General features: G+C 34.2%; 1 protein-coding gene across 7 annotated transcripts in view; it reads left to right on the top strand.

Annotated features, from left to right (window-relative positions):
• The window catches only part of LOC100877990 (dipeptidase 1), a 414301-nt gene that overhangs the window by 376888 nt on the left and 22612 nt on the right, over window positions 1-14801 (top strand). For all 7 annotated transcript variants that reach the window (XM_076534715.1, XM_076534710.1, XM_076534708.1 and 4 more), the window contains 2 exons: window positions 1944-2094; window positions 10310-10379. In XM_076534715.1, coding sequence (XP_076390830.1) covers window positions 1944-2094; window positions 10310-10379 — 221 coding nt within the window. The remainder of the gene's footprint in view (window positions 1-1943; window positions 2095-10309; window positions 10380-14801) is intronic.

Here is a 14801-nt window from a genome sequence, read left to right as displayed (position 1 = left end):
AATAAAATATAAACAACAACAATGTACACCGTTAAATAAAAATCTAAAAACTAACAGTAAAGACGATACGAGAAGTATTTTCCGAATAAAGAAGGGTAGTGAAAGAGTACGAGAAAGGGTAGCACGGTGACGTTGAGGGTAAGCCAAACACCGCGATCGTCTTTTATCTGGTTTATCCGCAAAAGGACGAAATATACGGATAATCGTGGCGAAAGTTTCGTGCGGAATTTCAAGGAGTATTCACGATGCAACAAACGCGAAGCAAAGATCGCATTATGCACACGTCGTTGCAGAAAAATGAGAGGAGGACACGGGGGCGAGCGCGACAGCCTAAGGACTCGCGCGAGAGCACCGGCAAGTATAGCAAACGCCTTGTTGTAAAACTTCTCACGACGAGTAACCCGCTCCAGAAAGCTGTCAGCCATTTTCATAAGCTCGAGAAACTCCGCCAAGTGGGAAACCGAATCGAGGTCGTGGAAGGAAAGGGTGCAGGAAACAAAGGTTAACCCCTGTAACCCGAATTTTCTATCTGTGCGAAAACAAATAAGACACCTCTGCTTGTACCTTTACGTAATGTGTCCTTTGTTGTGTTGCGATGAAATTTGTGATGGTGGAACGGGTGAGAGGTAGGGATTCGTGATTGAGGTTTCTGGCTAGGATGGTTGCTGCATTTGTAATGGCAATGATCGATGGACAAATTTTGGATTTTTTGATTAAAGGTTTTTATCTCTAGGGACTTCAAAATTCTCTACCTTCGCATTTGATGGTTTTCTAGTTTTGTTATTTGGTAATTTTGTAATTTTGCAATATTCTAATTTTTTGATTTTCGAGTTTACCAATTTTTTAGTGGTTTAATTTCTTCATTTCTTTCCACTTTCACCATTTTTCAATTCTTCAATTCTTCATTTCTTCAATTTTCTAATTTCCTAATTTCCTGATTTCCTAATTCCCTAATTTCCCAATTCCCTAATTTCCCAATTTCCCAATTTCCCAATTTCCCAATTGTCCAATTCCCTAATTGCCCAATTCCCCAATTTCCCAATCTCCTAATCTCCTAATCTCCTAATCTCCTAATTTCGTATTTTCTAATTTCCTAATTTCCTGATTTCCTAATTTCCTAATTTCCTAATTTCCTGTTTCCTAATTTCCTGTTTCCTAATTTCTTATTTCTTAATTTCCTAATTTTTTAAAGTCAAAAATTGAAAACTCAGCATCAAAAATTGAAAATTGCAAAAATTTTGAAATTTTTCCCTATTTAAATTGTCAAATTATGTAATACATACCAATTTTTCCACATTTCTCTATCATTAAATTCCTAAATTTGAAAACTGGTTACTTGCAAGTATGAAAACCTGAAAAATTACAAATCTGCAAATACTAGAACTTTTGTACTGCAAATATAAAATTTTTAAACTTGAAAATATAAAAATATAAAAGCATAAAAACTAGAAAACTTGAAAATTTAAAAATTCGTAAAATAAAATGTAAGCTTTAATAAATGAAACCTCATAAATTTGAAATTTGCAAAATCGAAAATATAATAACCTAAAAACTCGTAAACTTGAGAGTACGAAAATTCAAAAATATGAAAATATACAAAATAAATCAAAGAAATGTACGAAATAAACTGAAAACTTACATATTAAAAATTCCTAAACTTGACAATATAAAAATATAAAAACTTGAGAATTTAAAAATATAAAAATAAAAACTTGAGAATTTAAAAATATAAAAATAGAAACTTGAAACTTTTAAATTATAAATAAATATAAAATTTATAAACTTGAAACCTTGAAAATATAAAAATACGAAAACAAGAAAAAGCAAGAGCAAATAAATGAAAAATTTCTACATCAAAAAAACAAATTTCCGAAATTGCTACATTTACGATTCAAACTAAAATGAAAAATATAAAAACTGAGGGAAGATTTTTATGATCGCAGGTCTTATCGAGGCGCATCGAGAAGGCAAAATCGCAAGTCTTATCGGGGTGGAAGGTGGTCACTCCCTAGGGAATTCCTTAGGTGTTCTCAGGACATTTTACGGCCTGGGCGCGAGATACCTTACCTTGACACATGCCTGCGATACTTCCTGGTGAGTACATTCCATACCACATTCAAAAAATATATGAGAAAACTTATAAACAACCCACAGTGTAACATATTTCCCCTTAAAATTGATCCTGAAAATGTTTCCTCTACCAAATATTAAATAACAATATCCACTTACAAAATAAAAACAAAGTCTGTACGTGCAACTTCTTTAAAAAATTATTTTCTGCTTTTACTTCTCTCTATCTGAAAATCTGTAAATTTCTGTAAAAAATTACATTCTGTTCTTACTTTTCTCTACGTGAAAATCTTTGTATAAAGAACGGTAGCAATAAATTTGACAGTGTTACAATCTCTCAAGATACAAGGTACCCAAAAAAAACGACAGTTTATTCAACTCCAAACAAAATGTGCAACATTCATTGTGCCCGTATAAAAGATACATGATAAAAATCGCGATTCAAGAAAGTTAAAAGAGAAGTATAAACAAAAGAGCGTAAGAAAGAAGGCAGTAGATTCTTTAGCCCAAGGAAAGAATAAAGAAAGTTTCTTTATTCGAGCAGAAGGGGAAATTCTACATTAGCCCGATTCCGCATAAAACATTTCACCGGGGTAAAGGAGCATTTTCCATTTCAATTAATCGGCCCAAACGAAACTTGCCCCGTTTCGCTGTTCCACGAAGGCCAGTGGATCTACTATAGGTATACTTTTTACCGGGATCGTTCGTCCTGCTTTGTACCGTGATCCATCGTCGAAGAAAAAGCTATCCCACGGCCGATCAGCCTGAAAGAGCTCGAAGCAATCTAAAACCTTGGCGCACTGAAATTTCCTCCATCTCGGCGATCTCAGTGGCCCTGCCAAAACCCTACACTTACGTCTCACATCCCAAGAAATGAACGGCCAAAGAACTTTGTTTCAAAAGGAAACGAGAGAACTTTTCTTCTAGCGACCCTGTTACAACAAATACGTTCTCCGCCCCTGCATTAAAATTGGCCCTATTCTCTTTCCTTTATTGTTAATAAATGCCTGCATATTTGAACATAATTCACCCTGCAATTTCTACGAATTGTTACCATATTAAAATTTGGGATTTGTTGGGACTATAGGGACCCCTATGACGATTTGCAGAAATAAGAATCTGGGAATATAAGGAATAGAGATTTGCAATTTGAGAGTATGGGGTTTTCAACGTGTAGGCATTTGTATAGTGAATTGTGGATACAAGGTGTGGGAGATATAGGGATATACGTGTCTAGGGATTTTGAGATATAGTAGTATTGAGACATAGGGAATCGTGAACTTAGGGATTTGTGGATTTAGGGATTCAGAACTGGGGATTTCGAGAATTAAGGATTTTGGGATTTTGGGATCTAGGGATTTGGGGATCTAGGGATTTGGAGATCTAGAGATTTGGGGATCTAGGGATTTGGGGATCTAGGAATTTGGGGATCTAGGGATTCGGGGATCTAGGGATTTAGGGATTTAGGGATTTAGGGATCTAGGGATTTCGAAATCTAAAGATTTGAGGCTCTAGGGATTTGGGGATCTAAGGATTTGGGGATCTAGGGATTTGAGAATCTAGGGATTTGGGGATCTAGGTATTCGGGGAACTAGGGATTTGGGGATCTAGGGATTTAGGGATTTAGGGATTTAGGGATCTAGGGATTTCGAAATCTAAAGATTTGAGGCTCTAGGGATTTGGGGATCTAAGGATTTGGGGATCTAGGGATTTGAGAATCTAGGGATTTGGGGATCTAGGTATTCGGGGAACTAGGGATTTGGGGATCTAGGGATTTAGGGATTTAGGGATTTAGGGATCTAGGGATTTGGGGATCTAGGGATTTGGGGATCTAGGGATTTGGGGATCTAGGGATTTCGAAATATAAGGATTTGAGGATCTAGGGATTTGGGGATCTAAGGATTTGGGGATCTAGGGATTTGAGGAGCTAGGGATTTCGGGATCTATGGATTCCGGTATCTAGGGATTTCGGGATCTAGGGATTTGGGGATCTAGGGATTTCGAAATCTAAGGATTTGGGGATCTAGGGATTTCGGGATCTAGGGATTCCGGTATCTAGGGATCTCGGGATCTAGGGATCTCAGGATCTAGGGATTTTGAGATTTGGGGATTTCGAAATCTAGGGATTTTAAGATCAAGGGTTTTTGCACCTAGAGATTTCAGTATTTAGGGATTTTTCTGTCTTGGAATTTCAAGATCTAGGGATTTTTCTGTTAAAAGGTTTCAAGATCTAGGAATTTCGGGATATAGAGATTTCAGCATCTTGGTATTTCAATATCTAGGGATTTCGAGATCTAGGAATTTCGGATTTTCGAAATCTGGGAATTTCAAGATATAGAAATATTTGAATATAGGAATACTGTAATATGGGACTCTAGAGAGATAGTAATATTAAATTATGGAAATGAAGGATAAAAGAACACGTAAAATTAAAAAAACCTAGGAATATAGGGATTTGAGTAATATAAAAATTCAGAGATGTAAAATCTGAAATGGCTTCTTCCTCTGTCGCTTTAAAACACCTCGAACGATCATAACTTCTATGATCAATGTGATAACAAATGTTTTATAGGTTATTTGCTTTTACACAAAATTGATTAACAACTAATAACTGCACGAAAAATTGTTTGAAACTAATAGTTGTTCATTTTCTATATTCACCATATATCTCATATCGGTTTATCGGTTTAGTTTTCAATAAAAAAAAAATTTTATATCGAATCGATTATTTTAATGGTATCTACTTTTTCCTGTTTACTCCATCATTTATCAAGTAGAACCATTAGTAATTACGGTAATGGGATAGCGGTCCAAGTTTATAGATTACTCAGATTCAGTGTCTCTGTTTAATCAATTGACGCCATTACTTCTTCAATTAATCGTTCTGCAAAGAATGTCTTTTTGTAGAAGTCTTTCTGATTGATTTAAAGAAGACATTTGCACTTGTGAGATTATAACATGAAGTAAGAAAAGACAGTTTATATTTATCATCGAAAGAATTAATAAGGAAATGTCGGACGTACCGTGGTCTCAGGTGGCGCGAAAATTCAAATGTAATTATATGAAAACAAGCTTTTATAATAGAATAATCATACAAAAATATTTATATCGATCTCAGATGATAAAATTTATTGTATTATTAATTTTATAGTATTAATGTAGTACATATTAATTTTGTAAATAAATATTATTTTCAAGTATGTATTCAAATTGTTATTAAATGAATTTAATATAATTTGATCTCTAATTTTGTAAAATTATTTTTTATGTATTTTAGGATGAATGAAGAATATTGATAGTTCAACAAGATAAATTTTACATAAAATTATTAATAAATAGCTACATATTTGAACAAATAATATTCAGCCTGTCATTTCTATTACCACAATAAAATTGAATTAATAAATAGTTCAGTTACAAAAGTAATCTGGTGTATCATATTAAAGAATAAATTAACAAATATATGTACAGAATTGTTCAATAATACATAAAGTGTATTATTGGTGTATATATAAACTCTTTAGAAGATTATAATTTAATAAATAAAGAGAATAGAAGTTGACATATTAGTTTCACTGAAATCACAAATATTCAAGATGGCCGTCATCAACGTTAGCGTCCACCACTTTCCTTACGTATTCTAAGATTTACATAATCTTACTTTACATATACATTTTATAGGATCCTATATACACTCTCCTGTAATAAACAAGCAGTACAAATAATATAAATAATATTTATACAAACAGTACAAATAACATTTGCATAAATATGCATAGTCAATTAACAAAACCTCGATAAAAACGTACTTGTCACCCCGAAATCAAAATTCGCATAAAAGTTCTTTCAGATCCCAATCTACGAATAGCCTGAAAGAATCAAAAGATCCTTTTACGATCCCGATAACCGGTCTCCTCGCCACGGAGCTGATCCTCTATCAGAATTTCTTTCACCACGGAGAAAGTTTCTGCGGTTTCCTTTTCGCTCGCTATATTTCAACGAAATTTCCGTGGCTTGCTATATTGAATCTCTGATCTGAAAGACTGACTACAGTCATATCTCTCAAAGTTCCTTATTATCTTCGCGCTCGCTAGAAGCAAGAAATCGTTGTACTCTCGGAAGCGCCGGCGATGGAATAATGTCGAAACATGGTAGAAATACGAGTTCCGCCGAGACATCCATCCTTGAAGGGAAAGTTTTATGCGTCCCATGGGTCTCGATGTCGTGTAATCTCGATAGAGCGCGATTTTTATGCACCTTCTTCTCCTCTGACGCAAGACGCCGATAAACATTCAACTTTCGATCTTTCTTTTATGCTTCCAACTATTATGTACTGTGCTTGTACCAGATATTTGGGATATAGGTGCTGTTACAGATTGAAAAATTTCAAGCTTGATTTTATTGGGGTTGAGATTACTTTTGGCAAACTTTATGTTTCTATTCTATTTTTGGACAAAAATATTTGGAGAAAAATGTATAAAAAATATTTACACTTGGTGTACACTGGAAATTATAACTCGAACCCAACCTTGATTAGAGAAAGTCCCTAAAAGGATTTTTGATGACAAAACTTCATTTGCTCCCTAGCCTTCGAACTTTTTTACAGTGCTAACTAAATATCTCCGAAAATATCGATTCTACAGAAAAATGTTTCAAGCAAAAAATGAAGTTCATAAAAGGCTCTATAACAAAGGTTATATACATTTTTAACGTAAATCTAATATTTCGGCTGTTATAACCAAAAACAGCTTAGCTATTCATTCATTTAAGTCTCCGATAATCTTTCCCTCGGAACAAATTAATTTATATAGTGCTTTCTAAATATCTCCGAAAATATCGATTCTACAGCAAAATGTTTCAAACAAAAAATGAAGTTCATAAAAGGCTCTATAACAAAGGTTATATACATTTTTAACGTAAATCTAATATTTCGGCTGTTATAACCAAAAACAGCTCAGCTATTCATTCATTTAGGTCTCAGATAATTTTTCCCTCGGAACAAATTAATTTATACAGTGCTTTCTAAATATCTCCGAAAATATCGATTCTACAGAAAAATGTTTCAAGCAAAAAATGAAGTTCATAAAAGGCTCTATAACAAAGGTTATATACATTTTTAACGTAAATCTAATATTTCGACTGTTATAACCAGAAACAACTCAGGTATTCATTCATTTAAGTCTCCGATAATCTTTCCCTCGGAACAAATTAATTTATATAGTGCTTTCTAAATATCTCCGAAAATATCGATTCTACAGAAAAATGTTTCAAACAAAAAATGAAGTTCATAAAAGGCTCTATAACAAAGATTATATACATTTTTAACGTATATCTAATATTTCGACTGTTATAACCAGAAACAACTCAGGTATTCATTCATTTAAGTCTCAGATAATCTTTCCCTCGGAACAAATTAATGTATACAGTACTTTTTGAATATCTCCGAAAATATCGATTCTAGAGAAAAATGTTTCAAACAAAAAATGAAGTTCATAAAGGACTCTATAAAAAAGGTTATATACATTTTTGACATAAACCTAATATTCTGGCAGTTATTACCAAAAACAGCTCGGCTATTCATTCATTTAAAATTAATATTTTTAAATATATCGTGCAAAGTTTGAAAATAAGTATCTAATATGTTACACCAAGTAATTCGTGGGAAATAAGAATATATATCGGAGAGACAGGTTCGAGAACAAGGTGACTAAAGTTGTTATGTACGGCAGCAGGAAACTCCGTGTCGAGGGACATATAAAGTAGGCAGGGATTGAAAACCAGGCCGAATCGAGTCGACGGCCATTGTCGTGTAATACGACAGTTTCGACTTGAACTGTTAGCTACAGCCAACGATATCAGCAACCGTGTCGTACTTTACTTTGGACAGATACTGTCATCTCGAGTGAAACTTCGGGGTACACGATCCCGGCCAAAACTACGGCACCGTTTCGCGACAAACATGTCAAGTGGAGTTTTTTTTATATGCAACCTAAACTGTATGGTAATCAGCTCCTCTTTTGTTACGTTCCTTTACCTCTTTTTAGCTTTTGTTATGTACCACTTGTTCTTTTTTATATTCACACTTTAACTGTTCAAACTACTCTGTCACTATTTGATTGATTTGACTAAATGTTTGATCACAAAAGAAGGAGCAGTTTCTTCAAATTTTACAAATCAAGCATATTGTTATTGGAACTTGTTTTTAAAGTTAATTGACGATTGTCAAATTTCACAAATTCTATGATTACCATTATTTTTTTTGTGCAATCTTAACAATGTCTTAACAACATCACTCAGACCAATTACTTTTGATCGAGTAACAAACTCTGAATTAATGTGAAGGCATCAAACGTGAAAGATATGCAAAACAGTATACGAAATAGTTAGAACAAACTGTCAGGGAATAAGAAATGGAGGTCCATTGTGCGGCAATCATCGTAAAAGGGCTCATTCAGTAGGACACAATGTCCGAATCGCTTTGAGAGAAGTGTTCTAGGCCTAACGTCGATCTCCCCGTTTTCCTGTCTCTCCATCTTTTCTTCCCGCCTCCTTTGTCTTTCGGTTTTTCCCGTGGGAATTGTCGGGACGATTGGATTTCCCGCAATTCTCGATGACGACGAGCTGTCGACCTTTCCTAACGTTTCCGTGGAAAACGTTTCCGCGTCGAGGTGTCGGGACGAGAAGAAAGATTACCGGCTTTCGACGGTCGGATTAAATTTTCTACGGCTTCGCGGCTCTCCTTTCGACGATCTTTCGACGACCTTTTCGCCTTGCATGACCGTTTCCAAAGGTCAACGATTGCTTCTCGCGCTGACAAATTATTTCCCGATTTTAAAACCCGTCCTCGAATTCCGTAGTTGGGGATTCGACGGAGGAAACAGAGGATCTTTTTGATCAAGGATCGTGTTAATCTTTCGTTCCTTCTATAATTACTGTTTCAATGAGAGAATTCGCGTTATATTTCTGTTATTTCATAAAGTCCTTAATGTGATCTTTATGTGTATTTCAGGTTAACACTAAGCCTAGATATATAGGTTGTAACCTGTAACGCTACTCAAGATTTTTCTCCCATTTGCAACCACCTTACGAAAACAAGTTTAGGTTATGTTAGTCTAACCTTCATAAATAAAGGTTAGGTTTGACTAACCTTCGGACGTAAAGGTTAGATTAGACTAACCTTTGTGTATAAAGGTTAGGTTAGTCTAACCTTCATAAATAAGGGTTAGGTTTGACTAACCTTTGGATGTGAAGGTTATGTTAGTCTAACCTTCATAAATAAAGGTTAGGTTAGCCTAACCTTCATAAACAAAGGTTAGGTTTGACTAACCTAAAGATATGAAGGTTATGTTAGTCTAACCTTCATAAATAAAGGTTAGGTTAGTCTAACCTTCATAAATAAGGGTTAGGTTTGACTAACCTTTGTACGTGAAGGTTAGGTTAGACTAACCTTTGTGTTTAAAAGTTAGGTTAGATTAACCTTTGTAAGTGGAGGTTAGGTTATATTAACCTGTGTATATAAACGTTAGTTCAGATTAACCTTTGTACGTAGAGGTTAGGTAAGATTAACGTATATGCACATTTCCACTTCTGTAAATCGAGTAACATGTTAATAAAAATATCATGTAATACGTGTTTTGAATTCGTCTCGATGTCCTCTAAAGCTATGAATAAAAAAAAAGGATGTTCCTATTTAAAAAACCCAAGGTGACCTTGACTTTGCCAAGAGAACAAACTGTTTTCAAAATTTGCTTTACTGATATCTATTGTGTACTTCATGCCCTGCAAATATTGTTGTAAACTATTTTTCGTAAGGTCGCTGCAAGTGGGAGTAAAATCGTGAGTAAATAAACCAACGAAACATAAATTAGTGCACATAATTCTTTATCCTGATGAACATCAATGCAGATTTCAAGCTTGTTTTTCTTTGTTTGATTATGAGATACTTGGTGTGTAAGTTTATTCTGTTCAGAAATATTTGATATATTTTAATCTTGTACTTTAAGAGAATATAGAAATTTCTAAATGTTTATATGAATATCTGAATAATTAATTTTATTTGTTTTACGTTGTCTTATCAGAAAATATTTCAGTATCGAATATTATTGAGAAAGAACATAGAAGAATGTTATACGCGTTTTTATTCGAGAGCAATGAACATGTTTATATAGAAGAATTATTGAATTTTCCGGTAGTTTTTCGCGTCAGAAGAAAGGAGTTCTAACAGACATTTTCTTGGCAGGGCAGTCTGTTCAGTTGGCGAGACGAACAGTACCCAGGATTCGACGCCAGGTCTCAGTGAATTCGGAAAGGTGAGTTAACAAATTTGTAACACTTTTTTATTTAACTATTACTTTGAGAAATGTTTGTAACATGTTAGTAGTTCTGGGAAACAATCACTTGGCACTGTTAGGTTTCGAGTTTTAAGTCTTTTAATTTTCAAGCTTGTTGATTTTTATGTTTTGAAATTAATAGGTTACCAAATTCAAATTTATATATTTGAAATTTCCAAGTTAATAAATTTTTAAGTTTTTGAATTTTCAAGATAGTAAATTTCTAAATTCCCAAATTATCAACTTTTCACATTTCTATATTTCTAAGTTATTAAATTTGTATATTTAAAAATTTTAGAAATTCTAAATTACAAGATTTCATAATTTTCCAAATTAGGTTAGAAAAATCTCTCTAAGGTTAAAATCTTGAAAAAGTTGTGAAATTGAATTTTTTATAATTATAAATTATTAAAATATTTCTCAATAATATTAATAGTATTAATATTGATAAAATATTACTACTTTAACATTTGTATCATATGAAGTATATATGACCTCACATATCATACATATTAACATTACCACTAACATTAAAAAGTTGATATTTCTCAATAATATCAAAATTATTAATATTCCTCCAATATCAATAAACTATTTCCTTTTTATTAATAAGTTAATATACCTGTCATACAAAGAGCATATGACCTCTCATATCCCCAAGAAACAGTCCACAAGAGAATAATTAAAATCGTCCAAAGCAGAATATAAGATAAAATGGAATATAAATGACAGCCTTAATAATTCAACCCCGGCGTATTAAACGGGTATTAAAGAATCATCGTTATCTCCGCTATGAATTCTATACTTAACCCGATCACCATAAAAGAAATAATAATCAATGAAAAGTATTGAATGACATCGTACGCTCTATTTCCACGGCGCTTCTTCATTCTTCGGAAAGTAACGAGGCTGACCCACTTCTCTCTCACAGAACTTTCCGCGGCGAACTTTCCAGAGGCGTTCGAGCAAAATCGACGAATTTTTCGGCCGAATTTCTGGCATTCGTTGCACGGATCGTCGATATATCGGCGATAAAAGAAAAGGCCAAACACCGACGAATCTTTTTTGTGTACACCGGCGAGAAAGGGACGCAGCGTTTTATTTCTTGTCTCCCTTTTTTTCTATCGATCCCGCGAAATTTGCAGTCGCATCGTGGTAGTTTCTGTCGCGTGATAAAAAAATGAAAGAAAAGGGAGAGGAAAAAAGAAACGATCGAACGAGAGAGGGAGGAGACGCGAAACGGGAACGTAAATCAAATAAGCCATCTCTGTTATCTTCCCCGGCCCTTCTCTCCCCTACTCTAATCTTTCCCCTTCGAGTTCCCGTGCAGTTTCTCTGGATGTTGCCCCCTTTCTCTTCCCTCTCTCTTTGTTTCGTTCTTTCTCTTTCCACTCTCATTTACATACACCAGACCCCGTCAACCCCGGACGATGCATTGTGTTTGTGTGAAAGCACCAAGCCACATTGCCAGACATGGCTCGATTGTTCGAGCGCACTGTCGGATACACTATTGCTCAAAAGTATCAGTGTTACACTGATTTTCTTATCGGGAATTGCTTTCGGAAATATCGGGGGACACGGTTTTTAGCGCCGCGTTTATGGACGTACTGCGGTTCTGATTAACTGGCAAATTTTTATACTATGTAAATTCATATGTTAAGTACTTTTGTAAGTTAGTCAACATCGAAATAGAAAATAATATGAAAATGAGAATGTTGAGCGAATACTTGCGTCTATTGCAAGTGATACAAAGATATACAAGTTCACATTTGGAGTTGTAATAGCAAGTGTATTGAGAACAAACGATAGATGTGTGAAGGTTGAAACGCAGAGTAATTTATATGATTGTTTCTGACATTGACTAAAATTACATTTAAAGGAATTTAAACTGCGTTCTGTGAACGTAGAGTTACTTGTGATTGAAAATTAAGATTGAAAAACAAGATTTATAAGATTGTTTTTAATTGTAACTAAAGTTTAAGATTGAAAGTGTGTAACAATTTACTTTTTAATTGTGAATGAGGTTAAAGCTTAATTAATATTTCTAGAATGATTCAAATATCTTCAGATCGCAATGTCACCAAGTTTCGATGTTCTTATAAGAATATCCCTAGATTATGATCTATAGGTTTGGAAGTTCTAATGTCCCTAGTTTCAAATATCTTTGGAACATGATATTCCGAAATTCCTAGATTCCTATATCCCTGGATCACAATCTCCTGAGAGATACGTTACAATATCCCTAGGTTTCAATATTCCCAAATCCCTGTATTTCTAAGTTCCTATATTTGAAATCCCTAGACCATCAAATTCCTATATTCCTAGATCCAGAAATCCCTAGATCCAGAAATTCTTAAATGCAGAAATCTTTAGATCCCAACGTCCCTAGACCCCAAAATCTCTAAATCCTAAAATCCCTAGATCCAGAAATCCCTATATTCCAAAATCCCTAGATCCAGAAATCCCTATATTCCAAAATCCCTAGATCCAGAAATCCTTAGATTCCAAAATCGCTAGGGTCAAAAAATCCCTAGACCCCAAAATCCCTAAACCCAACAATTCCTAGATCCCAAAATCCCTAGATTCCAAAATCCCAAAATTCCAAAATCCCAAAATCCCAAAATCCCAAAATCTCTAAATCCCAAAATCCCTAAATCCCAAAATCTCTAAATCCCAAAATCCCAAAATCCCAAAATCCCTAAATCCCAAAACCCCTAAATCCCAAAACCCCTAAATCCCAAAATCCCTAAATCCCTAAATCCCTAAATCCTAAAATCCCAAAATCCCAAAATCCCTAAATCCCAAAATCCCTAAGTCCCTAAATCCCTAGATCCCAATATGCGTAGATTCAGAAATCCCTAGATCTCAAAATTCCTAGACCCCGAAATCCATATGCCTTAAAATCTCTAGATTCAGAAATTCCTAAATCCCGAAATCCATATACCTTAAAATCCCTAGATCCCACTATATTACTACTAATAGAGTATGTAGTCTCATTGTTCCCTCCATCTGAAGCATTTTATAATCAATGGTAATATATCGATTGAAAAGAACATATAAAATACGTTGCAAGTAATATATATACACGTATTAATGAAGTTATAAAAATGTTTGAAAATTTTCTGAATAAATTATTCGTTTGGCATATAAGAACACGACACTTTTGAGCATTAGTGTATGTAGGAAACAGCGACGGTATAAAATCGTTATTGCGGCGGGCAGAACAACGTTGCCAGACGATTTGCTCGAAAATTCCGCTAATCTGAGGATTTCAAAGTTATTCCGTTTGTGTTTTTCTTTGCCCGTTTTCCGCCTGAAACCGCTGTTTCGATACGGAGTGAAAATAATTTCAGTGATGTAACCCCCGAGTCCCCTTTCGGGGATTTTCCTCGCGTTTGTTTTCCGTCTGGCGATATTGAATTCGAGTGGCTTTCAATGGCGGTGTATGACATTACGTAAGCATCGACAGAGACGTTCGATTCGCATACGCCTCGAATAAATCGTTTAGGAATCGTTCAGGGTTTTATTCTATGTCGTTCTGCTTGATTGTAGAATCTGCAGCGTTCAGCGAAATGAAATTCTAGCGGATAGAAACGAAGGATAGATTGGAAATGCTCGGTGAACGGCACAAGGGCATCTGTGCGCGTTGTTGCTGCACAATGTGTCATGGACGCACATTCAAATTTTTGTGTTTCGAAATTTTGATTTATAACAATGTTCGCTGATAACAATTGTATCGAATTTTTACAATCTTTTAAGTTTACAAATTTGTAACTTAGTAATTTCAAAACTTACAAATTTTTATTGAAGGCAATTTCAAAATCTTAAATTTGTAAATTTAAAAAGTACCAGTTAACACATTTTCCAAATCCTCAATGTTGAAAATGTGAACTGTTACAAAAGTACACAGTTACAAACAATATAAAATCTTCAACAATTATCAATATCACTTAAAACAATTTCAGCTGTAATTCAATTCTCTCATTAACAAATAAAAAATTTTCGCAAAAAGAGAACTTACAAATCGACTAAAATATGAATTAACCATAAATTGTACAAAACCGAATGTAATACAAATCGATTAAAAGTGAACGCAAGCAGAATACTAAATTAACAAAAATTGATTGGATGTACAAATTTATCAGTATTAATTTATTACACGTAACTACTTCCCTTATATATATGTATTTCGGATCGTTCGCTCGAACAGAAACATTTTACATTTTCAATTGAAACTTTTATTACTTTGATATCTCGTTTCGATTGAATTTTGAAACTTCCATGTCCAATTAATTTACTGTTATTGCTGTATACAGTTGGCCCGAATGATTTTCCACAATTTCTCATAGAAACCGAATTGCACGCGACTCGACGTTATGGGAAGCGAACAGGAAACCGAAA

This window comes from Megachile rotundata, chromosome 8, assembly GCF_050947335.1.
Source record: "Megachile rotundata isolate GNS110a chromosome 8, iyMegRotu1, whole genome shotgun sequence".
NCBI lineage: Eukaryota > Metazoa > Arthropoda > Insecta > Hymenoptera > Megachilidae > Megachile > Megachile rotundata.
The sequence above is the reverse complement of the archived record's forward strand: the minus strand, read 5'-3'. Positions and strand labels throughout refer to the sequence as shown.